At 37.4% G+C, this 27,642-nt stretch overlaps 1 protein-coding gene across 1 annotated transcript; it reads right to left on the bottom strand.

The window, feature by feature from the left end:
* Positions 1-1,127: 1,127 nt before the first annotated feature.
* On the bottom strand, positions 1,128-26,405 carry LOC143740805 (transmembrane protein 132D). The gene is made up of 9 exons (XM_077232855.1): positions 26,055-26,405; positions 22,229-23,102; positions 13,833-13,979; positions 11,414-11,588; positions 8,976-9,119; positions 6,708-6,913; positions 5,108-5,378; positions 4,711-4,902; positions 1,128-2,951 (listed from the first exon to the last, which is right to left on the bottom strand). Exons 1-9 carry the CDS (start codon positions 26,095-26,097, stop codon positions 1,533-1,535), a joined length of 3,471 nt encoding a protein of 1,156 aa, XP_077088970.1. The 5' UTR covers positions 26,098-26,405; the 3' UTR covers positions 1,128-1,532.
* Between the last annotated feature and the right edge of the window lie 1,237 nt (positions 26,406-27,642).

Genomic DNA, 27,642 nt, shown 5'->3' with positions numbered 1-27,642 from the left:
TAGTTGAGGTCAAAGTATTGATTTTGATTTAAAATTTAAATGTATTAATATTTTCATGAGCTGAAAAGACCCAGTAAATAGGCTACTAAATATGAATTAAACGTGTAGCCTACTTAACTGACAATAATATATAATCATAGTGATTTGCAGCAATTAAATATCCTGTTAGTATAATACATATTAACATTGACATAAAGATGTGTTTTTGCCCTCGCTGCTAAAAGTAAAGAAATTTCTCAACACTATCCCCATTAGCACAGAACTGCAAACCATTTTTGGTGAAGAACAACTCTTAATGTAAAACTTTAACATTTCTTAAATTTGGCTTGCAATATAGAATAATTGTAGCATAAAATGCTAATTATGCTGTGAAATTAGATGCCAATGTCACTGTTCACTACTGTGGAATAAACGTGGGGCTATTTTGGAGATGACTCCCTCTAATCTACAAATCTACGAGGTGCCTAGTCCAAGCTATTTCTCCACATGCAATGAGGGGAACACAATTTCAAGATTTGAAGCAGTGTTCACTTGGTGAGAGTTAGCGGTTCTTTTGCGGCGGAGGGCGATGGCAGTCATTGCAAAGCTGGGTTGGTGGTCTCACAATAAACCAAAGAGGTATGTTTGTAGCAGAGATTTTCTTCTTTTCACTCCAAGCTGTCACTGATGAACTGAACCACAGCATAGGTCAAAGACGATAAAGGCCTCTGAACCAGGAAACAATAAAGAGGTGTGTGGAGCATTAGCCTATAAGAAGCTGTACTGCTGCAATGATAAAATGGATGAATACACATATTAATACAAAGAGGAACCCTATGTGTCAGCGTTAACATGCATAGAGGATGTGATGCAATGAGCACAAATCAATGTGTCATTAAAGACAACTACAACAATAGAAATCTTCACAGTTAGACACTTTATTTGATAAATTCATAAAAGCAAAAAAACAATAGTTAACACTGAAAATTGGAGCTATGATTGGCAGTGGAGTTATACTCAGAAGTAAAAATGTATAAAAAAGAGCTTAATTTATTATTAAATAAGCTCAATATTATACAAGTTTGTATTCTTATAATACATTTCAATCGTTATATATTTCAATTATTTAGTTACATGTATTTGCTTGTTTAAACACAATAAGGGACTCACAATATAGAACAAATTTCATAATATATTATCAGCAGTTTTATATTATATATTTTTTATATATATATATTTGTTATGATCTGTTTCAAATGATTTTAATAATAATACAAATATACAAAAGCAGTAAAGTAAAAACTTTGAGAGTTGCAGAAATATTTAAATCAAATTTAGAGAAACTTTTCAGACACGCATACACATACGCAGGACCTCATTTGTGAAAAAGAAAATCTGTGTTAAATTGTTCATAAAACATTTGGATATAAACTGTAGTATTCAGTTCAATGCAACAATTTATGTAAGAATGGATTTCTAGGCAATTTACACAGAATGCTTGTGTTTCAAGAATGAGGCTAATAGAGCTTTTGTATAAACAACCCTGTCCTGTGTCACACTTTTGACACTGGTGTAGCCACAGGCCATGGACCTTCTGGAAGAAAGGCATTGGACTCTGTGGATTCCGGTGTCTGACCGAACACTTCCAATGAGCTGCAAAAATGTACATGATTGACTCTTTCGGTCTTACCATTTAACCCACTCTGGCCGATACTGGCAGCCTGAAAACCTCCAGCCGGTTGGCTGGCCCAGCTGAAGTTCTGGCCGCTCTTCTTGAGAGCAGCTAGATGTTTGATGTCTAGAGTAGCGAAGGTTGTGAACTGGACTTGATTCCTTTTACTTGTGGGAGAATGTAGAGGTTCGCTACGAACGGGCCTTGCCAGCAGGGTGGCTGATCTGACTGCCATTGGAGCCATATGAGCCATCGGATCCCGCCTTAGAGGAAGTGTGTTGGTCCTTCGTCCCAGAGTTGCAGTTCTCTCCTCACCTGCAATGGCTGGGATCTCCCTCGACTGGTTCATCTCCGGGCCTTTGCTATTCTGCATCTGAACGGCTCTTTGGATCTCCACAGCAGCCTGCATGTCCTGCTTGGAGGTAGTTGCAATTGGCGCAGCTCTGCTTTGCTCTGAAACTGTACCCAGGCGTACCCAGTGATGCCTGTGCTGGGATTGACCCAGGGACTGAAGCGGAGACTTCTTGCTGCGTGATCTCGCACTGTTGGTGGCACAGTGAAGCAAGATACCGATAGCGGCCAAGCAAAATAGTCCTACTAGCGTGTAGATGCAGACTTCTATGTCTGTAAACACGCTAAACATCTGTATCAGATCGCTCTCCACTAGGGGCGGTTCTCGCTTGGGTTCCTCCGGTGGTAGCGGGAAGTTGGGGTTCTCAAGAAGGTTTCCATATCCATTCTTTATTGGACTTCTGGGGCTTATGGTGATTAGCGCTCTGTCTGCGACGGGCTTGGTAATGAGATTTTTATCCATAGTGTTTATTGAATTAATCGTGGATACGCCACCTCCTATTGCTTCTTGAAGATTGGATTTGGTTGCCATTTTGATCGCACTTGTGGTGCTCTCTTGGATGATGGTGTGTTGAAGCATGTTCAGAGCGGATGTAAGGATCAATTTGGAGTTGTTATCATCATTGGCCTGGTCACTCTCTTTCTTGCCAGTCCCCGCAAGCTGTTCATCCGGCGGGAATTTAACCTTCACCATGCCTCCGCCCACAGCTAGTTTGCTCTTGCGTTTGGATTTCTGACAGGCCTCGCAGATAGCAAGCTCTGCTCTGACCAGTAAGCCCTGTCCCTCGCCTTCAGCGACCACAACAAAGACAGACCCTGGTGTCTTCCGCACAGATGCTACCCTTGTGTCCAATGAATAAATAGTGAGAGAATAACCACTGGGATCGTACAGATCAAGAGGAGTCTGGGAACCATCACTGAACTTCAGCCAGCAGCCAACCACCGCCTCCTGTTGTATAAAGTTAAAAAATATTACTTAAATGTTACATAAAATTAGAACAGGCTAATCAAAGTAAAAACCATCAAAGCTGGAATGCTTGTAAATAATTCCCAGTTAGCATGACAGCTAGCACAGTATCTCAGAGACACAATCATGTTCATTTCAAATTAAGTAGCCCTTTGGCAGGATGTAGTATATGGCCTAAAAAACTCCATGCATGGAGGTCCATTTATCCAAATGGATCAATATTTATGTGCTTGAGCTCCAATCTCAATTTGCTTAGCCACCAGTGCACATTGCACATTATAGAGTATTTACAGCAACGAGCTGTGGCACAATAGCCCAGAGCTGTTGGCTTATACCAGGGGTCCTCAACAGCGGCCCGTGGTCCAGTTACGGACCATGGCTTGGTTCCAACTAGAGCAACTGTAGCACCATTTTACCGTTTCTACAGTTTAAAGTGAGCAGGGCTTTTAAACAACAAAGCTGTTCACACCAAAACGCTCAGGGTTGTTTATGGTAATGATCTATCGTCACTACATCCTCTAATATTTTTATAAAATGAGAACACAAGAATGTAGCAAATACAATTATTTTATCTGTCATACATACATGACTTTTGATCATATATACAGTAGATGATTTTTTTCATCTACATTTAGCATTATTTATCAGCATGTTAAAAGCATTTCATAATAAACAATGTTATAATTGGAAAAAATATTTGTAGATGGCAAGGAAAGAAATAAAACTTTGAAATTACTAGTTAACTTGGTTTTCTGCTCATGATAAGAACATTTTGATTATGCACATTGTTTGTTTGTTTTTAGTAGATACTTAATTTAAGCATAAAACTTCAGGAAAACCCTGAACCCCCATATGGTATATTTTCTGTCACACGGGCTTCTGCCTTACATATGTATCTAAATGTAAAAATAATAATAGTCTAATAAAACATCTGATCTTATCTTTTAATATTCAGACCGGACCTCTTGGAACTTTAATTGAAATTCTCTGGCTTATACAGTATAAACAAATGCCACCACAGACTGTCCTATATTCTGGGGTGAAATACATTATGCATTGCCTGAGGAGCACTGCTTGCAAAGCCCATCACAAGACAAATGAGGCCTCTCGCTGAGTACTAATAGTTTGATATTGATTGGATCATGTTATGGCACTCAGACATGGCACTGGAACTAGCAGTCATATAAAGGAATTTAGAGCATTGCTGAACCCAGTGTTCTCTTGTTCCTTATACCTAACGATGTGTCTACACCGGACGCGACCGCTGTCGCAACAGCTAGAAGCTGTCACTGGATGCGACAAACTGACCATTGCAAATTCATTTGTCCTTCTTAGAAGAAGTATGTCAGAATTAAAGCGGGGCATCATTTTACTGTCTGGAATTTGTTGTGTTTTTGTAGCGTCACTTGCGTCTGGTGTAGACACGGTGTTAATGGTCAGTGCTTACTGTAGATAGTGAATAACAGATACCTGAGACTAAAGATACTAAGACAACTGAATGGGTTATGTATTTCTTTAGTTGCTAATTTGTATTTCAATTTAATGTTAACATTTGGACTGTACTATATGCCAGTGATAAGCTTCTTTTCAATAATATAGAAATAAATAATATATTGACATTTAAACACCCTTATTCTATTAAATTCTTACTTGTAGAGATTTTTGCAATTATTTGCATTTTGATTGATCAGCATATAGTCCCAGTGATAAGATTGGCAGCCAATGTAGCTACATGAATTACCTGCTTGGGGTAGTGTATGATTTCCTGTGTAGTTGTCTTGGCAACGATGGCCCTGTTGCTTCCTGGGCTGAGCTGGAGGTTCAGGGAAAGGCCAGAGACCAGCTGCACACCCAGCTCTGTTATACTGACTTTATCATCCAGAACCCGGATCATCCTCTCAGCCAGAACCGAGTCTGACAATGGAGACATCACCTGGACAACAGAAACCAAACCCAACATGGCATTGTATGACATTTATTTGTTTTACAATTAAAAAAAAAAAAAACAAGCAATTAATTTACAAGCTGTCTGTATTGTCACTGATAATAAACACACACTAAACTTTACTGTCTTAATGAATAATGAGCATGGTGTAACACTGGCAAGCTGTGGGCGGCTCTGTTATTATCAGCATTACCTGCACAGTGGTGACTCCCACAGCCTTGCCTGTCAGAACACTTCCTGCCTGCAGGCGTGCAACGCTCGTATCCTCAACTCTCAGAAAGTAGCGCACCAGCCGCGTCACATCCACCTGCCAATCAGAGCCGAGGAAGTATGCGGGAGATGGGCTGCTTGGATCTGGCAAGTCTGCGGTGAATACCGTAAGCACTCGAATCAAACTGTGCTGATACTGGAGCATGCAGCCTCGGCCCTTCCTCTCATCCTCTTCCTCTGTGTCCCAGCTCACCCTGAGAAACATGCAGAGAAAATATGAAAAACTCTTTTCCTCACTCTCCTGCTCTCGATATATTTTTTCCTGCTATCTGCTATTTGACTAGGCTCAGCAATCTCTCATCTCTACATTATAATGAAAGTCTCTGCAATAAAAAACTGCCAGGATATCTCTGTGGAAAACATTCTCTATTGTAATAAGAAAAAGTGCAAGTAGAAAAAAAGAAAATGAGAAAATAAAAATCCCACCGCAACTCAAGAATTCAAAATTCATGAACTACACAATATAAATTACGCATTAAAAAACTATTAACAACCCCCAAAAAATCAAATAAAATAAATCCTAATAATATTTTTTTTTATTTGTCAAATTTAAGGAAATAATAGTTATTTATTTATAATAATTATTTATAATCAATTTATAATAATCTCTCATCTCTACCATACAATGAAGGTATAATGAAAACTGCCAGGATATCTCTGTGGAAAACATTCTCTATTCTAATAAGAACACTTCAGAGCAGCTTTAAAGTGTAAAAAGTCCATATAAGGTGAGACACCAAATATTAAAGTTCTGAGCTAGTTTGAGAAACTACAAATCACACCGCAATTAAAGAACACAAAATTTAAGAACTAGTCACAATATAAAAACAGATTAAAAAACACAATAAACAAAATAAATGTTAATAATTAAAAAAAATAAAAGAAAATAAATGTACCTACCCACCTACCTACCTACCTACCTACCTACCTACCTATCTATCTATCTATCTATCTATATCTATATCTATATCTATATCTATCTATCTATCTATTAATCTATCTATCTATCTATTAATCAATCTATCTATATTTCTATCTATCTATCTATCTATCTATCTATCTATCTATAAAACAGGGTTTTAAGCTTTAAATATCTGAGATAATTCAAAATAGGAATTATATATATATATATATATATATATATATATATATATATATATATATATATATATATATCACATCACATATATTATAATCATAATATTGTGGGGAATTAAAAGTAAACTACTTCCTGAATTCCTGACAGTTGAAATACAAATAAATAATATTTAGTAACAAATCAACTACTTTTTATATTTATTTCACTCACTTAAATGCTCTGATACAGATTTAAATACGTTACTTACTAATATTTGTCACAATTTAAATGTATTTAGATGTACATATATGCATGACATTTTACATTTGATCAACTGCTAAATGGTTCTAAAAATGGTTGAATGTTGACAAAAAATACCAACAGTGTAAAACTTATGAAGTTTGTTGGGACATTGTGTCAGATTGGAATTATACTCGTCACTTGCCTTTTGTTCCCTGTGACAGGAACTCTCCAGCCTTTGATTTGGCTGAGCTCTGGATCGGATATCTCCATCTGCAGGGGGAGTCGAGGCATCCACACGCTCACCTCCAGCTGTGTGCTCAGGTAACTGTAGGTGAAGTTCACCATCATCCGCACTCTCCCACGCGTCTCCTTGCCGTTGACATACACAGCATCACACCTCTCAGACACCTGTGTGTGGAAATAGCATTTTAAGTTAATTCATGTTTAGTGTAGTTTGACAGGTTTCAAAAAACAAATTCAATAGCTCCATTATGACTAAATGTTAATTTTTGAGTGAACTATCCTTAGAGCTCCTTGTCATCACAACCGGCAACATTCAACTAGAAACAACGATTCCTTGGTTTATCTGGATGCCATTACTGATTTTTGACCAGCTTTTCTTTGCTATGAGCTCTTTGTGATGCCTCCTATAAAATCTGCAAGAGCATTCCGCACAGCTTCTGTTGTCCGGGCTTCCAGCATTCACAGATAAACTAGAAATTCGTCTTCAATAAATCAATCAATAAATGGGTTTATGTTCACAGCCCTCTTTGTGTTTCTCCACTAGCTGACAATAGCTTCCTATATCACTACATCAATTTTTGATGTCAATGTTCCCCTCGAAACTTCTACAGTCAGTAAGTGAGTCGTGCCTCATGGTGCCATCGCAACAAGGTACAAAATCCCTTCCTAGAAAAACATCGACTATTGTTTCCCTGAAGCCTCGTGACACCTAAATCTTAGTATCTAATATTAGAACGTTGTATTGTAGCACTTGAAGAGTCTTATATTACTGGATAAATAATTGTGGTGTAGCATCACCTGCTAAAGGAATAAATGTAAATAAAGATAAAAAGATAAAGATGCTTTATGATAATGCAGACATGAGCGTCAGTGTGGTATAAGGTAGTGGGCCCTGTGTACATTTTTCTGTCTCGTTAGGAAAATCTATGGGCACGGTTGCATCACTGTTTCATTCATCCCCAGTACTTCGAAGACTAATTTATAAACCACAGGGCACGTGGTCTGAACTCTGTGCCATAAAAATCTTTTCAAGACAACAAAAAAGAGACTCCTGCACTTCTCCTTTGTGTTCAAGGCAAATTCATTTATTCATGTGGTGGGTGCAGTTAAGGTGTGCATGTGTAATAAGGACATATGACAAAGCATGTGTGCAGTCATTCCTTGTCTGTCTTTTACCAATGAATAAGTCAGTGAGTCAGTTTTAAGGCTTAACCCTGAAAAGACAAGCTCAGGGGGGCACTGGAGATTGGTTTTTACATCTTCAGAAATTCACAGTGAATGTGCCAGTGTTTTGGGTGGAAAAACTCCAGAGAATGATCCAGCAATAGTAAAAAGAGCTCAAACTCTTCATAATAAGCATGCAAAAACGAAGGCTGTTATCAAGGGCACAGATGAGAATTTAAAAAAAAAAAAACAAGTTCAATGAGGGCTAAGACTACGGCTCTCATCTGGCGAGGTCTGTTCTCACAGGTTCGATGCTAAATTCAAATGATCAAATTATGTAACTATACATACATAAATAGAAAAATAATTAGGCTTACCAACTTCCAAAAGTCTGGGAAAATATTTCTAAATCTTTTGTTATTGACGTCAAAGATCCACTCAAACTCAATCAAACAAATTCAAAGAGAATACATTAAATATGGGGTCCCTTGCAAAAAGGACAAACAGAGAGAATAAAACAGAGAATGAAATCATGAAAAATGTTCCTATTCAGCCTGTCATGCTGATAATTCTGCATATTATTGGGCCTATGCAGATTATGGTAATATTAATACATTTCTTTGAATGTACAGAGATTTTTGATTACTTTCGAATCATAAACAATTTTGCTATTGTGTCTAATACAAGATCTTGGTCCTGAGGCAAAACCACTTAAGAAGAACTGCCCCAGAGAATGACCTGGCAATAACAAAGGGCTCAAGCACTTCATTATACGCAGGGGGGAAAAGACAGGTGTCTGAAGCACAGATGTGCTTTGGGTAAAAAACACAAGTTCACTGAGGGCTTTCGGGTCAACGTCTCCCTCCCTCCAGCTTTTCTCTTTTTTGGTGAGGAACTAGGAAGTGGTGGCCATGTAAGCCGACTCCAATGACCCCTCTCTTCTGTGCTCTTCCAGTTCTAATAGACATGTCATTCAGAAGCAGAGTAAGGCTGCTAATAGGAAGCACACAGAGTGTGAGATTGCTGAAGCCGTCAAAAGTGGCCTGACCTTGACATGCATTACCTTCAGGACATCCTGGTCTGAAGACCTGCAGCGAGAAGAGTTAGTGATGTCCGTGATGGAGCCATCAGCCTCAACGCCCAACACTTTCACAGGCACAGAAACCCTCTTACCAGTGAGCACGGCTGTGTTAAGGAGCTCCGTGTCCTGGAAAAGCACCACAAAGAGCACTCAATTAGCACTAAAGACGTGCAAAACTACGTTTTGAAAAATGACATGCTCAGAAAAAAAGTTTTAAAGTTGCAAACTTTGGTTATCTGTCATGTATTCTACATTGTTGGGTTACATTTTATTTTGCTGGTCCCTTTAGATATTCTGCTGACTATAAATAGCATTGCACCAACATGTAAACTATAACTCTCAGTGGAGTATTAAGTATAAGTAGAGGGTAGGGTTAGGGTTAGTAGAATAAGTTGACGTGTACTTGCAAAGTTACTTATAGTCTATAGAATGTTGGGGGGACCAGTTAGCAAATATTACGCAGCCTACTAATTCTCTAAAGAAATGTAGTTGACATATAGGTGCATAGCTACTTATAGACACAATGTTTAAAAGGGACCATAAAAATTTTTTTACCCACTGTTGTTTCAAATTCTGCTGAATTGTCATCACAACATGAACTACAGTAGATGTCTAAAATATGAGGTTTTGTTGAATATGCAGAAATATGATTTGTAAGAATCTGATGAAAACTACATAACAATCAGTAATGTTTCGCATATACAAGTGTTTTCAAACAAAAGTGTTTATGAATTTATGGTTTTATTTTATATAATGTATTATTTCCAGTTTACTGAAATTGTATTTGTATATAAAAAGTAATTATAATCAAAATATAAAGATATGTGTAAATATTGGTAGCAAATACTTTGCTAAATATTTTGCTAAACAAAAAAATGGAACCCATTTTTGTTGTTGGGATCAAGAAAATGTTGGCAGGGTATAAAAAAGGCAATTTCTGGCCCAACTAGACAGCAAAAACAATCTCAATTGAGTCCAGAATACAACCAAAGACCAAAGACTTCCGTCTGAATATGTATGGCTGTAGTGCTTTAAACAAGTTAAATTTGAAGAGACAAAGTTTCACTGTGCAAACTGTTTAACAGCACACTAATTAAAGCATTTAAAAAACGAACATTTTTTAAATATATATATATAAACCAATATATAAATCACACTAATACATCTCACAGTGTCCCATGCCTAATTAACACTGAATTATGTACATATGGAAGAAATCGGACACACTTTAAAAAATAAATGAATAGGCTAATACTAAGAACAAGCACTCTCATCATCTAATAAGCTTAATCTCCTTTTGGTGGCAAGTAAAATCTTAAAAAGGGGTCAAAAATGTCAAGGCAACAATCATGGATCAGACAAGCTCTGTCTGAGTTTAATACCCTAATGATTATCTTACAGTGTGCCACTGTGATGACGAACACACTAGGATGATTGGGTTTGAGCGTAGATTTAACTTCTAGACCCAACAGATGTCCACGAGCATCCTCCAAACGCAACACAACAGATGCTGACTTTGATTTGAAAAGTTACCGGCAAAATCCCACACTCTTATGGCGGTGTTATTTCAGAGACAGGGTCATGCTGTGAAATAGACCGTTCCAGTAAACGGATCTGGCAGCTAGACGTATAAAGGACGCATGATATGTCTCAATGAATTGTCACAATCTCTTTTGGTTTTATTTGTATAAAAAAAGCTATATTTCTATATTTTAATGAATTCTGCAGAACTTGCAATAAAGGACTGCATGCGGATGGCTTTGGGAATTATATGCATGTCCTCATAAAACGAATGTCAGTTTCATTAGGGTATATTCTGCAGTAGAGTGACCAACTGTAGGGGTGATGATAGGAAGAGATCAAAGGGTGAAAGAAGTTGCACTGCGCCTCTGGACAATTAACATGTACACACTCACAAAAAAACAGACATATAAATCATTTATAAGGGCTGTCATTGTAGCTTTATAGTCAAATGATTTTACACAAAGCATGACAAATACTTGTCACACCAATGTGATTTCATGTCCACGCTTCACAGACATCCTTATGAAACGTGACCTCACAAAACAATAGAAAAGGGATTAGATCCCCCAAAAATGACAATTCTCTCACTTATTCACCCTCATGTCGTTCAAAGTTTTGTTCTTCACAATTTTAGAATAACTTTACATAGATCTTTCCAAACAATGATAGTTTGTATAAAAACAATTGTATTTATTTATGAATATATATTTCTATTTATGTTTGTGTTTTCTCTATATAACAGAAAATGTCATTCCCAGATAATTCCAGGTAACTGTGGGGGAATCCTGCACTATAAACTGTCATTGTATAGAGAGAGATCCATGCAATAATTTTCTAAAAAGGTCCCATGTAATCATAACACAAGTTGATCGAAGGTAAAAACAAACATTCCCAACCGTGATCAGAGGTGCTATTCCCACATAGTCTCTCTGAATAGTGTAAATCCTCATGGTCCCTTCATCCCGTATCATGTTTCCAGGCAGCTCCAGTCGCCATGTGATCATCTGGCTCTCTAACTGGTCACTCTGCTCCTCCGTTTCAAAGTCCAGTTGCAAGACCTCCAGCAGACCTCTGTAAATAAAACATCAAAACACAATCAGTTCACAATCTCTGCAACAAGTGGCTTATATTCACTTCCTGGGACAACAGAGACATATTGACTCAAAGAGGACGGTGTGGAATCTTAATAATGAAAGCACGATCAGTTATCAGGAGAGATGGAGCATCTCATCCACTTCAGTAGCATTAAAACACTCAGCATTCTAATGAGTGTATCAGTAGGTTCATCGCAGGAGCATGATTCAGCTCACAGTCCGCCTTTTAGCAGGAATTTGCTTTGATAAAGTGCTTTTATATAACTAACAGAAAGGCAAAAATCAAACTTTTCTACAACTTCTTATAGTTCATGCATTTCTACATCTTTAGAAATTTGATTCAAAACTCCCCATACCTTTATATTATTGTCATCAGAGGTGAAAGGTCAAGTGCATGAGACATGTCCCATCATCATTATGCTGTATTAAGTGTTTTCTAACGCAGTGAAATCCTCTCCATTCGGCTCTTCACTAGTTAATGTGGAGACCTCTGTTCTAATTTTGCAGAACGTGCTGGTCTTTAAGCTGGTCTAACATACTGATGCACCAAGGATGATTAAAGTAAAGTGGGTCGCCGCGGGAAAAACATGGAAATAAGGGCTCCGGAGAAAGTAGTCAGGAGATACCGCTTGCTGAAGAGCAGCTGGTGACAACACCCATGTTGTAAAGGGTTAGATCCATTATAGTTTTAAAGCAGTGAACGACTGAAATGGATTTAGCTCAGGAGATTTTGATTCTGTACTAATTTCCTGTTAAAACGAGAAGGTGAGGCAGGATTGTACAATACTGATACGTATAAGCGCAAGATGAGTAATCAATCATTTTAGTCCATTATTGTTTCAAATTTTGGGGTCAGTAACTTTTTAAAAAATAAATGTGTTATTTTTTCAGCAAGGACGCATTAAAATGATCAAAAGTGACAGTAAAGACTTTTATAATGTTAGAAAATATTTCTAGTACAAATAAATGCTGTCACCCAAAATATTAAGCAACACATTTGTTTTCAACGTTGATAATAAGAAGCAATGTTTGTTGAGCACCAAATCTTTACTCTATTTTTGACCAAATAAATGCAGCCTTGTTGAGCGTGAGAGACTTCTTTCAAAAACATTGTAAAAAGTCTTATCGACCCCAAACTTTTGAACAGTGTTTAATCTGCAACAAGATTAGTTTGCCAACTTAATGCAGTACATTAGATGACTTCAAAGTTAACATACATAGAATAAAACTCCAATTTAAGTTGAATAGGGTCTTTAAAAATAATAAAATTAAATAATAAATCAAGTATTTATAAGAGTGATAACCCTTTTGATTCCTGTAAATCCAAAACCATCTATGATAAATGTCAGGACGGACAGAGATCTTTAATATTGACAAAAAAAAAAATTTGTGTGCAGTCTGTTAAAAGATGCTAGCTATTAGAACTAGTACATGCAAATACAGTATGCTGCTATAGTATACATGATACACACTATATTCTGGCATAATTATACAACCCATTGCCATGGACACCAAACAAGAATCAATGAGACCAAGAGAAATATTGCACCCAGATGGAGGCTCTTATTAACAAGATGCTCACAGTTTTCTATACGCATTTGAATTGGATCCAAAAACACTCAAAACTCTTTATATGAAATCCAAGCCAATCGCTCACCTGCTAAGATACACAGAGGTGTATATGAACTCAAAGCTCATTCTTCTTAATAACAGTGGGGGAGTTGTGCGTTTTCTGTGGATACCAGCAGCTAAGTTGATGAAAAGATATCACATTTTTAGGAAGTTATTTTCAGCCGCTTTCCACATGAATACCTACGTTACAGAATTGATGTGTGCCATTAATCATGAAATCGAAATGTGGCAAGTTTTCCTCTGAAGTGTCTGTACAGGTTAAATGCAGTTAAACTGAACCTTTTTAACCAGAAAAAGATGGTTTTTATTTTCCATTCAAAATACCATGCTGCGAAAGGCGAACAGGTTGCCTGAACATCTGTTAGTACCTGAACAATGAGGGGGGGAAAGAAATTAGAAGAGTGGGTTTTTTTGTCAAAAACTAATTTTGCAATCTGTCACTTAATTCTCACAGTTTCAGAGGAAACAGACCCCATCTGGCAATGTGCAAGGGCAGAAAAAGCTTTTTAGCTATGAAAAGTGAGCTAGGGAGAGAGTCTGCGGCTGAGTGGTTTCTAAGAACGACGAGGGAGATGCAGCGAGGGCTTGCCTTTTGCTAGCAAATGTGCGTTTCTTCTGGCAGGACACAGAGATGATTTGGGCGTCACTTCCTCTCCCAGGTTCCAGAGTGATGTCCCACAGGTGCGTGTCGCTGGGTCTGGCTGTGCTGAATGACATGCCTTTTCTGGATGTGGCTCTGTGAGAAAGTACACACAAACACACGGATGACATCAATGGAAAGGTCTCAGCCTCAGGCGGACGCCCACAGTCTGCTTACTGAACGCCTGAAGCATATTACACACAAAAATTAAAACAGCTGGCTGAAATAGTCAGTTGCAATCTTACTGGCTGGTGATACACAACTTGCATTAGGCAAAAACTAGGAAATGAAATTGTGTTTACAATTACTCAGGTACAGTTATACACCACCACTCAAGTTTAAGGTCAGTAAGAAGTCTCAGCAAGGAATATTTTTTTAAATCAAAAATACAGTAATATTTATTAAAACGTTGGGGTTGATAAGAATTTTTTATGTTTTTGAAATAACTCTCTTACGCTCAACAAGGCTGCATTTATTTGGTCAAAAATACAGTAAAAACATTAATATCGTAAAACATTATTATAAATATCTGTTTAACATGTTAATTTATTTTAAAATGGAATTCATTCATGTGATGCAAAGCTGAATTTTCAGCATCATAACTCCAGTATTCAGAGTCAAATGATCCTTTTAATGCTCAAGAAATATTTCTTATTATCATCAGTGTTGAAAACAGTTGTGCTGCTTAATATTTCAATACTCAATACTTAGAACTGAGATATATTTTTTCTGGAGAATTCTTTGACCATATTTGATTTGAAAACACCATTTATTCGAAACAAAATGTATTTTCTAACCTTATACAGTTGCAATTAAAATTATTCAACCCAACCAGAGACTGTAATAATTTACAAATGAAAGCTTTTTTTAAAGATACCGTTTATAACAGTTTAGTGGCAAATTAAAAGTGATAATGTCAATATGTAATGTAATGCTTTTGAGATATTTAGGCTTTTTTTTTAAATACAGCCATGTCATTATTATTCAACCCCTATTCAAAGCTGCTGTTTTAAAGTAAATTATTTCTATGGTATAGTACAAAATTGTGTTGAAACACAATTAAGCCTTTGGAAACTCTATAACAAAACTGAGGTAGCTTGTGCTGTTACACATACATACATTTAGCCCATGCATGTGCTTAACTTGAGTAGCAAATATGGCCAAGTCAAACGAGCTCTCACAAAAGCTATATGTTTTATTACATTAGAAAGAAGATTTCCAAAAGACTAAGAGTTCCTAGAGACACAACTGGCAGCCTTATTCATAAGTTTAAAATGTGTTTAACCAGAAAACCTTTGAGGGTGTTGAAGAAAAAGCACAATATCATTAAGGGGAATAAAATGTTTGATCAGAGCAACTGAGAAAACCCCTCAATTTACTGCCAAAGATTTTCAAGATGATCTGATGAAAGGAGGAAAAAAAAACATTTCATTGCAGAGTATAAGAAGAACACTAGGCAAGCATGGCCTTCATGTTGGGACATATTGCCGAAGGCCACTCTGGACAGAACATAGAACATAAAAGGCCAAATTGAATATGCTAAGATTCATTTGGATATACCTGTGGAGTTTTGGAGTAATGTTTTATGTAGTGACCAAACTGGAATTTTTGGACCCATGGATAAGCAGTATGTCTGAGGCAAAAAAGGCAACGCTTATGAGCAGAAGAACACCATCTCCATGGTCGAACATGGAGGTGGTTTCGTCTTGATATGGGATGCTTGCTGTTGCAGGTAGTGGAAATCTTGACTATGAAGGACATCATGAATTCTTTAAAGTATCAAGCCATTTTTGGCAAAGATGGCGATGCAGAGACTGAAGCTTGATGATCAACGGAATTTCCTGCAGGACAGCCATCCCAAAGTATACATCCAAATCTACTTAAGCTTGGTTCAGGGATCAGTCGTAGAATTTTCTTAAGTGGCCAGTACAGTCTTGGAATTTGAAGAAAGCAGTGGTAACGTGAAAACCAGAGATTATCAGTGATCTGGAAGCCTTTTCAAGCGAGGAATGGGCCAATATTGCAGTAGAGAGGTGACAGAAGCTTCTAAGCACTTACAGGCAGCGTTTATTGGAGGTTATAAAGGATAAAAGATTCTGCACAAAGTTTGACTTTTGGGGGTTGACATGTTTAGATTAGATTTTTTTTTCACAGACTTTACTTAAATGTGTGTTAATAAACTTTCTATAATAGTTTACTGATGCCTTTGTATAATTGTTTAAATAAATAAATAATATATATTATACAGGGCTCGAATTTCGGTGCGGGATTGCGGGTATTGCGCATCATTTTAATCATTCCCGCAGTTCTTGTATTTATAATGCGGGAAATTCCCGCAAACATTCATTCAATCTAGCATGTAGGCCTATGAGTGAATTTAATCTAACAGATTATAAGATCAAATCAGTCATTTTAAAACTTTCTGCGAGACGCAATTTCACAAACAGCGTGAGTGATTCTGCCAATGCCGCGTCTTCTCTGTCTCTCAAAATGTGTTGCACAAGGCAAGTCAATCGCGCTGCACTGCAGGCGGCGACTCTAGACTCTCGCGTTTCAGGAGTCGGGACATTTGATGGAAATGTCACTTGCACAATCGGGCCATTGCATCGTCACTAATGTTTATAATTTGTGCGTCTTTTTAAGTCTTACCTATTTAAACATTCAAGCGATTTTAAACTGCATAACAAACAGCTCGTGAGTAACAAAACTGAGTTCTTTTTCGCGAATTATAGCGCTATAACGGTCAAAAGCACACAACATTGTCTTAATTCCGGTCTTGAAGAGTATCCTCTCAAACACAATCGGTTATGTCTTAAAAAAATAATACAGAAAAATAAAATGCATGTGACACTATAATGTAAACAGTATGGGCCGTTCACGTTATGTCTTTTGCGCGTTCATCCTTTGCTGAAACGTCTTCGTCTTCATGAAGAACGTGGCTCATGATTGCTAAGCAACAGGGAGCCCTTTTTAAAAGAGGAGAAAGTGGCGCGGACTGCGCTTTAAACGCAACAGGTGAACGTGGATCCGTGCAATAGCTCTTAAAGTGAGAGTAGCCTAAAATGTGTCTGTCATTATTGTATATAAAACAACAAAAGATAGCATTAATTGTAAGGAATCAGGATTAATAGCCTATGTATTCAAATTATACAGGACTAAAAAGACTATTACGTGTTATTTTACATTTGATTACTTTTTTCCATTTCTGTAGTATTTCTGAATACTAGGGTTATTAGACCTAAACTTTTCTCTTTATTTCATGTATTTATTTGTGCTACTTTTTTCAATTTAATTCAAAGATTGAAATCAAGCTTTCTTTTGTTGTGTAAACTAAAAAAAATGACCCCATTGTAAAAACACAAATACAATGAGTGAGCAAACATTTAGCTGAACGTATTTTTAAAAATTGTCTAAAAAAAACTCCCCCCTCAGTCTAACTTTTCAGATTCAAATTAGGCCAATCTACCTTTTTATGTAACAAAAAAAATATATAATGACCCTCTTGGCAATACTGAAATGAAAAATGCACACAGGCTCACACAGTAAACATTCATGTATGTTACAATGAACATTGTCCAGTACAAACTGAATGTTTGCTGGAGAGTATGTGTTAAAAAGGCTGACCTGCACATTGAAAGGTTGAGGTGGAAAACTTTCACCCATCTGATGGACAGAAAACACATCTCAAGCCCATCTGCACTGACATCCCTTTCCATTCAACCTTGACACATTTATATAAAAAATAAATAAACAAACACCATGTACAAACACGTTAAATGTTGTCGAAGGAGATATAAATCCTGTTCGTAAGACCTGCTAACCAGCCGGCACGGCTCTCAATTCCCTGTTTCACTTGCCAGTTATAAATCTTGGCTCAATCTCTGTTGCAGAAAGCGCGATTGCACATTTTAACAATGTTGTATTCATCAAGGGTGTAGAGCGAGTTTGCCGCTCTAGAGAATTTAATCTCTCTCTCTCCTTTGGCTTGGGCCAACACAACCACATGTCCACCATTCAGTTTAAAGACAGAGCCAAATGCATCTTTTCTCCTCTGGTTTTTTTCCCTGTATCTCTCGGCTTTATCCACCAGCCAGACAGTTCGTCGGTCCCTCGTCTCCACTGATGGGACTTAGAGACCGTGGAATCTTGCCACGTGAGAATCTCCCAGACATGTGCTGGAGTCAGCGTCTCAGGAAGTGGGGCCATAGAGGAAACAGGTCACGGAGGGAGAAGTAGAATGAGAGCGGCTGACAGCGTCGTGACACACTGCATTATCTTTCCTCAACCCCTCATCCATTTGTTCTCTTTCTGTTTCACGCCACACACTTCAATTCTGCCTCAAAAACAAAAGATTGTCATGCAGCGGATATGAATCATTAGCAATGTGCACAATGAGCACGTGCATTTATTGACATCTGCAGATGTGCATTTTAATGATTATATTTGTTAACACTTTACAATAAGGTTCCTTAGTTAACTACCTTAGTTAACATGAACTAAGAATGAACAACACTTTTTCAGCATTTATTAATCTTAGTTAATATTAATTTCAACATTTACTAACACATTATTCAAATCAGAAGTTGTATGTGTTAACATTAGCACTGTGAACTAACTTGAACAAACAATGAACAGCTGTATTTTTTATTAACTAATATTAACAAAGATTAATAAATTCTGTAACAAATGTATTGCTCATTGTTAGTGCATGTTAGTTAACACATTAACTAATGTGAACTAATGAACCTTATTGTAAAGTGTTACTGATTATTTCACAGAATGCATGGTGCGATAAATACACGTGATGGGCTTTTATCTGGTATTGAGCAGAAATACATGATATCACTGCTGATATCAGTTCACGTCGCATGCAAATCTCTAGGGTAGTGCCAGTCTATCAACCCCTGGGACTTAAGGAAGAGGGATCAGTCTGTCTTGACCCATTTTGTATTGTCATTGTCTTCAGGGCAGGCATGCAGTTTTTAGAGACAGATGAGTTTTTAGACAGTTTTTAGAGACGGTTGGATAATCCAAACATGTTTAATTCCAGGGAAATGAAGAGAAACAATGAAAGCTTGAGAGGAAAATAAGAGTAAGGGGGGGGGGGGGGCTGCAATACAGAGAGAGAGAAAAAGAAAGAAAGAAAGAGAGAGAGAGAGAGAGAGAGAGAGAGAGAGAGAGAGAGAGAGAGAGAGAGAGAGAGAGAGAGAGAGAGAGAGAGAGAGAGAGAGAGAGAGAGAGAGAGAGAGAGAGAGAGAGACTGTATGCATGAGTGACAAAAGAATTCAGTCAAATCTATAATGAGAATCTTGATGGAATAAATCTCTGACACAAAATCAAAGAGAGACGAATATTGATGTGGAGCTGCATGGTGCTGCCTGCAGGATAAAAGACAGAATAGAAAAGAAAAGAATAGGTAATATTATATGTGAAATGCAATGCTTAACAGATTCATAGAATGGCAGATTTTGTTGTCTATTCAAATATATGAATGAAACAAAACATTTAATGATCTGTCAACCAGTAGAATAGAATCACTTCATCATATTAATTAATAAGTAATGTTAATACAATATAATATAGTATAATACAAATGTTAACTAATGCTGCTGAACAGATTAATAGTTTGGTAAAATGTATATTTATAAATAATATTTTGTTTAAATTTACCTAATAATTTTCATTAATGAGCAATATCTTTATTAAAAATATGAATGCATATTTTAATGCAAAAATAAAAAAACATTTATAAATGTAATTTAATGAGCTGACAACAGAATATAAATAGAATGATTTCATAATAACTTTCATTATAAGGTAATATTTTATAATACATACAACATAATGCTTGGGTAAATAGTTTGTCTTTTGAAATATATGGCAGAAACAAAACATTTCTAACTATATAGATCTATATGAATAATCCATCAAGCAGAACAGAAAAGGAACCACATCATTGCATTCATTGATCAATCATTATATTTAAAAAAAATATATTTTTTATAGATTAATGGTTTGTTAAGTAGCAGAATAGAATAGAATAGAATAGAATAGAATAGAATAACATAGAATAGAATAGTTTTGATAGAACAAACACTGTACTAATAAACAACAATAAATAACTCTGTGTATCCTGTGTATTCTGTGTGGTGTAAAATAATTGTAAATAAAAGTTATTTTTTATTACAAATCCTGTTTGTTGAGCTGGACAGGACAAGGCACTCCATAACTTGTGATGTCTGATGGAAGTCTGAGCTAGACTATGTAATCCTGATAGCCTCCAGTTCAAATAACTTTCTGGTAAAAAGATAGAAAATCTCTGAAGGGTTAAAGACTTCACTAATTTTCAATCAGTGTGTGGATTATCTATCATAACCTCAGGGGTCTGGACTCAATCTTGGAGAGAGTAGTGAAGTGGTGCAGAGATTTTTCCCTGGATAAAATCAATTTCTTTGGGATTCCAGCCTTTACCTCACTTTACTGCTAACACTGAAAGTGAATGTCCATTTGAGCCAGGGCAGGGGGCAAAGTAAACCCTATCAGAACCAAGCGAAGAGCCCCAAGGATATTGGGGGCTCAGGTGGTATATGGGACTCAGCTTCGGGTCAAATGTATATCTCAGAAGTAGGATCTCTCAACTTCCCAACATAACAAATAGCACAATTCAAAGGAAGACTTCACACTAGAACTTTTGGCCAGAGTTTGGATGATGTGAACGCTGATTTCCGAACTCGAGTGAGCACCCACAAACTGTACCCAACTCCACATCAAAAAGGTTCATTTGACTCCGGTACAGTTCGCTGCCGATGTGAACCTCTATTGGTGACGTCTGATTTAATAAAGCTGTGTTTGTGTGCGTCTCACTCATTCTCCTGACAAGCGTGACTCACGCACTGCAAGCAGAGAGAATGTGTATGTGCTCACCTTTAGCAGAAAGGGACTCCCGCGTTCTTTAGAATATTTGCAGTACATTTGTGGCAGATAGACGCATGTGCCATTATGTGCTTACGCTTTGAAAATAAAGCCAAAGGTTCAAAAACCAAAATATAAATGTGAGGTGAGGTGAGCAATACTATGCCTTTTGCAGCCTTCTCCTGCATTGTCATTACCATGCAACAGGGCTAAACAGCTGTTGCTTTGATCATGCAAACACACCATGGTTCAGTTCGGACCCAAATAATATTATGTGAACCCAATCCAGCGGGGGCAGGGGGAGGGGGAGCAATCAAACTCGAGTTCAGACCAGGCAATTGAACCAAGTGTGAAAGCACCTCAAGCATCAAATCAGTCTAAAAGTCTATATTGTCTAAAGAAAATCTAAATTCAACTACTCTATTTGGACTAGTGTCTTATAATATGGGTCACAATACAATTTAGCTCATCAGTTCTTGAGGAAAATGGTTTAATTTGGCTTCTAAGTTTATGTCGCATGCAAAGTTCTAAGAAAAAGAAAAATACCTTTGGTCCAGAAAAAATGCCTATAAAAGCAATTTCACTCATTTATTTGTTCTTTCTCCATTGATGTGGGGTTAGACTTAGGAAAAATTGATTGCAGTGTGTTTTTGTACGATAGAGCTCTCCTTCTTATTTGTTCACTTCTGCCCAAAGGACTCAAGTAGTTATTAGGTATTTGTTTTCTTGCTCCATTAAGTTGATGCATTATTTATGGGGAGAAAAGCCACACAAACAATGCAATGTTAAGAAATGTATGCAGGCAAATAATTTCCCCATTATTTTGCCATTTATGGAAGAGTGCCTTTGAAACTCCTCCAGTTGGAAAAGTGAATTGAGCCGGCACAAGGTTATTACATTTGGGTAATCTGTATACTGAGAGGGACCGTTACATTCTGTCGGCTATAAAGTGGCATGACTGTAGTGTTGCATACTTGTTAAATTCGAGCTAAGCTTCTTGGGCGTTTGACACATCTGTTGGCACTCTGCCACACTTGTATTCCAAATGGGACATCTCAATCCCCAATGCAACTCCTCTTCATCTGACCAAAAGTCTCTTCCAGGAAAACAGTTGACATTTGTTGTGCCTTCTGAGAAAACCATATAATCCTGAACAGAGTAAATCCAATTTCTTTACATTGCATTGTGTGTACAGATTTGTGGCAGAATTCCAGATAGCAGCAGTGAAATGATTATAGCCTGGAAGTCAGGTTAAATCTACCAGACATTTGTTTTCGCTATATTTTGTATATATAATCTTCTTTACTTTAAAATGCATGCATCCATTCTCCTTACAGGGATAGATCAACAATCAAACAACAAGATGGCGAGTAAATGATTTTTAGGCAACTATCCCTTTAAATAAATTGGCAGATAAGATGAAATCAACCTACCTGAGTATGAAATGTTCAACCGGTGATGTACTTGATAGGAACACGTAGAAAGTGGCGGTGTCTGTGGTCTTTAGTGGTTTCGAGGACGTCTGGATGATTACGGCTCCTCCGAGGCGCAAGCGCATAAACGTGGGGTTTCCTGGAGGTGATCGCAGGAGGTTTACAGTCCCAATTCTCTTCATGGAGGCTCCATAGATCTGCCGTCCCGGGTCACCATGCTGTGGACCCCTTCTTATTTTGCTCTCTTGTGGGACACACTGTCCACTGGGACTGGGTCTAATCTGGTAGTAAAGTTCAGCAACATTTCCTCTTTGATCACCTCTCTGCTCCCAGCTCGACCTGCCACCTCCAGGGTTGAACCACGCTGGCTCGGGCTTCAGGTGCACCAAGCAGAAACCACCATCTGCCGAGATGGAGCAGCTGTCCTTGACCTCCCTGGATTCCCAGAAGGCGTATACTGTAACACAAACGTACCCTACTTCATTCTGCCCTGGGACGTTTTGGATCGGCCCCTCACTTATATCATCCCTATTACCGGTTGCATAAAACAACACATACAAGGCAGGTGTAGATGACCGTACTTGACGAGCCAGTATAAATGGTCGGATCCTGGGGCCAGTGTGGATCATATGCAGTGGAATAGACTGCTCCAAAGACATGGGACCATAGCTGACGTTGATTGCCGGCTGGCTATTCAGTCCAGTGAGGATGAAAGGTTGCCTTTGTGCCCGCAGGCTGGAGTTGTCCATTACATCCTGACTTGTCTCTCTGAGAAGAAGATAGCCTGCATTGATGATTTGATAGTTCACACTTGGAAGAACAGCGATAGGGGACAGTGAACTTGGGTCATCTGACAATTCCACAACCGTCATTCCTTGAGGACACAATGAATCAAATTAGATTAGCATAACAGAAAGACATACTCATGAAGAATTAATGGTATTTATTTCATGGTAAATGTTGTACACATCACATGACCCTACTGGCCTCTAGAGTGCGTATTCAAATAAGTGGTTTTAAACTTGATTAGACATCAAGTGGCGCCGACACCAATACCATAATTGTTTATTATACAACGTGAATTTCGATGTTTTTTTGCATATAATTCTCTGCACGAAAACATTTTGGTTGGCACGAATCATGTTTATCTCCATTGCGTCTCCAAGGCCATACCTTATACCTTTCATAGTTTTCTTAGAGCAGGGGTGCCCAATCCTGCTCCTGCCGATCGACTGTCATGAACAGTTCCTCTCCAACCCTAATCAAACACACTAGCCTTTAATTTCAAGTGATCCTGAAGACCTAATTGGTTGCTTCAGGTGTGATTGATTAGGGTTGGAGATGAACTGTGCAGGACAGTCGATCGGCAGGAGCAGGATTGGGCACCTCTGTTTTAGAGCATGAGGGTAAATCACACAACCTGTCAATGTTGGCATGTGCCTAATTTAGATGAAAAAATACTCATTTGAGTTAATATAGCATATCCATTTTGCTATGCTTATTTTGTATGATTATTTTATTATTTGCATATTCCTATCTGCAACTATCAAAACAGATCTGAAATGCATTTGAATCACAACCCAACGTTTCTATAGGAATCTGTACTCTTGAAATCTTTCATTCAAAAACACAGTAAAAGCAAGGTTACTTTCACATAATATTATGCTTGGTAAATATGCTATCAAAATGTTTTTTTCTGTTTCTAGATAGCTATACCTCAGTGATCTTGCAATTGCTACATTGCAGAGTTGTATTTCGAAGAAGTCATTTGCTATATGGCATTCCTCCCTCATTCAAATTCAGAGTAATATATATATATATATAAAACAATGGTCTAAATCTGTCAGCAAAAACCTGTCATTCTGTTGCTGTTTGAACCTCTCCCCAATGTGCTAGTCTATAATCTTTTCAGAGAACATTTCCATAGATGTCAAGCCCACAAAATGTTTGTTGTTACTTCAGTAGCAAAAAACACACAATTTCCCCTCTTGGTGCAAGATGATTTGGAATAAAGCAAAGCAGGGGGAGTCAAAAATAGTCAGCATCACTCTGATCAGGTGTACTGTGTGTCCGGACAAGCAGCTTGTCAAATCACTCATCTTGCTTATGCTTTAACCTTTACATTTTGACAGGCAGAAAGGGCTACACTGCCTTCTGATTGCTAAAGTGCAGCATTGAAAAGCTGAAGGTTGATCTTGACATGCTGTGCGTTTTTGGATGAGTTTGTCAAATGCTGGTCTTTGTGTCATACGCAAATTTGATTGCCATACTTAAAAGAAAATCTTTTTAGTTGAGCAACAACAAATCACAACAATTTGAGAAAACCTTGATTATATTTGTATGTATTTAAATACATTCTGCTAAAATAATGCACGTATTGTGTTTCCATTATAGGGTATCCGACTACAGGCTAGTGTTAACTACGCTAACACTTAATCTGAGAAAGGGGCTTCAGGGTTTTTTGATTGAATTTTTGATTGATTTGATTTTTCACACTCCGTTTTCTCTCAATCTGAGCATAGCAGTCAAACCCATCTGTCACAGCAAATATCATATCAAAAAGACCTGATATTGCAGTATAGCCATACTTTTTTAAGCTCTAAAAGCTAGAAAAGCCGGTACGCTGTCTATATATATAAAACACTTAAAGGTTGTCAACTTCCAATTAAAAAAAGAACATATATAAATAAGGTTAAAACACTGAGCAGAGACATTCAAGCATGGTTCATGATGTATAGTTCTTAGAGCAGATCATCGGGATGAAAAAAATACAGTATATTATATTGTATGAATTTATAGATGACCAACCCCTCACTTCTGTCAGTAAGGTAGTCAAATCTTCTACCTTCATTTATGTTTTAGGTAACTATCACAAATCTAACTGACAATAAAGTTCAGTAAATAAATAAATAACCTACAATACATTTCTTGTTTCAGCATTAATCCATGTGATAAATCGTCCTACTGGCATCCAATTAACTGACTTGTGTAGAAAAAAATAGGAGTCAAATAAACAATAGATTTGAATCTCAGACGAATTTCATGTGTGAAAGTGGTGTTTCAAAGTAGGTTAATAGCTGAGCCCGAAGGGGGAAAAGGACTAGTGTCTGTGCAGTGTCTAAGAGCATTAGGCCAAACATGACTGAGTTTGCACAGCTCAAACTAGGACTGAGCCTCTGCACTGATGACAAGCCTATTTGTCATACTCTCATTTCAAAATTGCTGCTTTTGGCATTACTAACAACTCCACATCATATTATTTTCAAATAAGGAGCTTTCCAACAAGGGATTTATTCAATGTAAATCAAGAAAACGGAAGAAAAACTCTCAGTTTCACTATTAAAAACCATGGTGCACAGGTGCAGACTTCAAAACTGTGATAAATTCCGCTATTAAATAATCCACTTAATAACTTAGCAGCTATTTGAATTATGCAGTTAATTATATAAGCAAATTGTAATTAAATCTATATTTACTTCTTATGCAAAGTAATAGGTTATAGCCATTAAGCTAAAGTAACATTTATATTAATATGCACAGCTAATGCTTGCAGAAGTGCACTTACAAAAAGTTACCTCCAATAAAGTTCACAACTCAGGTTGCAATTTAAATATGCAAATAACTGATATTAATGCAAACTTTTTCTGAGGTCTTTCACTCTGACAGATTCTGAAATCATCCATGATAAATTAGAAGAAAAGGCTATTTGCGGTCGTACAACTGCAATAAAGTCCACCTCTACCTGGATAGTCCGATACAGGATAGTAAAATATGAAATTATGTAGAAATGTCCAGCAGCAAGAAATGACGACGTGAAAGGTCTTACCTTCAGCACAGGATAAACACAACGCTATAACCATCAACAGCATTGTGCTCGTCTGCACAAATCAGTCCAAACTGGAGCTTAAATGACTTTAATCCTCTGCATTCCTAAAAAAAAAAAATAATAATAACAGTAAAAAATAAAGAGAGAAAAATGCACATGAAAGGTTTAAAACTATTTCCGAAATCAGGGAAAGAAAGTGACCATGGTGCCCTCACATGACATGGAAAGTAAAAACAGTTGTCACGGTAAACAAGGCTAAAACTGGATCACTGATGAGTTTGAAATAAACAAAAAAACGTGTAAAAGTTCAAGATTTGCGCTGTACCGATTCACGTGCTGCTGTTTCTGGACCTCACGTTCATCTGAGTCTGAACGATTAGATGTCACGAGCGTAATCCCCAGCAAATGAAATAGGCTACATTTGGCTTTATGGTGTCTCAGTCTCGCCTGTGTCAATGCTCTCTTCACTGTCATGTGGACGAACAATCAGCAAAATCTTACTTAAAAGATGTTTAAACGAGCAACACTCCATTTAAACCATTTTTCAGCCTACGCAATGTTTACTTATTGTTAGGAATAAAGTAGCCTACATGAATATAAATACAGTAGACTACGTGTTGCATGGCAATATGCTACTGTTGCGTGACTGTAAAAGTGATCCAAGCGTGAATTGTGGAGTAGCCTATAAGATTAAATATATGTCAATACTATTTAATAACTTAAACTTTTTGTCCGGATGGTTGTTCAAGACGTACAGTTTGCAGTTGTATTGTGCCGCTCACACACAAACACTTATGTCTCTTCAGATGAATGGTGTAGCGCGAACGCGGCCCCTGTTGACGGCCAAAGTATTCGTCAACTAAACCAATGTGTCTGGATTGCAACACACTTCAGCTACGAACAGGAAAATTGGACAGGACAGCGCAGCGTGAGTTAAATACAAGTAAAAGTTTGCTTTAAGTGGTTCATTAAAATAAATAAGTGTTACTTGTTGTAGGCCTACTTTTGCGAATTGTGGAGTGCCCGAGGCTAATTCACACGTTTTACTGCAGTGAAACTCAATTCGTGTATAGGCCTACACTGAAGAGGAGATACCTTAAGTTGTAATATTTCCATTGGCCCCAGAGAAAGTTCACGGGCATTTTGTTTATACGAAGTTGTCACAATGGAACAGTATCAGAGACAGTATTGAACAGCCCAGCCTTGCCAATTTGTCTAAAACGTTTTTGTCATGACGCTCATGGTTACTGCGACCTTTTTATTATGTTTGACGACGAGGATCTATTTGGGCTATTTTAAATATAATTGACAATTTTTCTTTTTGGAAAGCAGGCACTGCTACGACCGTACGAGGTCACGTGGCATTCGCGCTCAATCGATGACCTCAGAGATAAGCCTGAACAGCATTTTAGAACTTCATAGAACTTCAGCCAGTTGAGAAATAAGACAAAATCATTTAAATACTGAAAAGTCAGACTTTGTTATATTTGTTATGTATAGACTAGTGTTTATATTTAGCTTTTATTTTCATGAAAATTCAAACTTTTGAGGGTGAATCTGGGAAACAATAGGGCTATTAAACAGCAAA

This window comes from Siphateles boraxobius, unplaced genomic scaffold (genome assembly GCF_051911475.1).
Source record: "Siphateles boraxobius isolate OS27281-9 unplaced genomic scaffold, OSU_SipBor_1 18, whole genome shotgun sequence".
Lineage (NCBI taxonomy): Eukaryota > Metazoa > Chordata > Actinopteri > Cypriniformes > Leuciscidae > Siphateles > Siphateles boraxobius.
The sequence above is the reverse complement of the archived record's forward strand: the minus strand, read 5'-3'. Positions and strand labels throughout refer to the sequence as shown.

Bases quoted from the DNA above. Each gene is read 5' to 3' on its own strand.
- LOC143740805 (XM_077232855.1), bottom strand. From the start codon at position 26,097: ATGCTGTTGATGGTTATAGCGTTGTGTTTATCCTGTGCTGAAG. The intron at 5,379-6,707 runs GCAAGTGACGAG...CATGTTTCTCAG, and splicing joins CCTGTCACAGGGAACAAAAG to GGTGAGCTGGGACACAGAGG. The intron at 2,952-4,710 runs GTAATTCATGTA...TTTATACAACAG, and splicing joins TCATACACTACCCCAAGCAG to GAGGCGGTGGTTGGCTGCTG.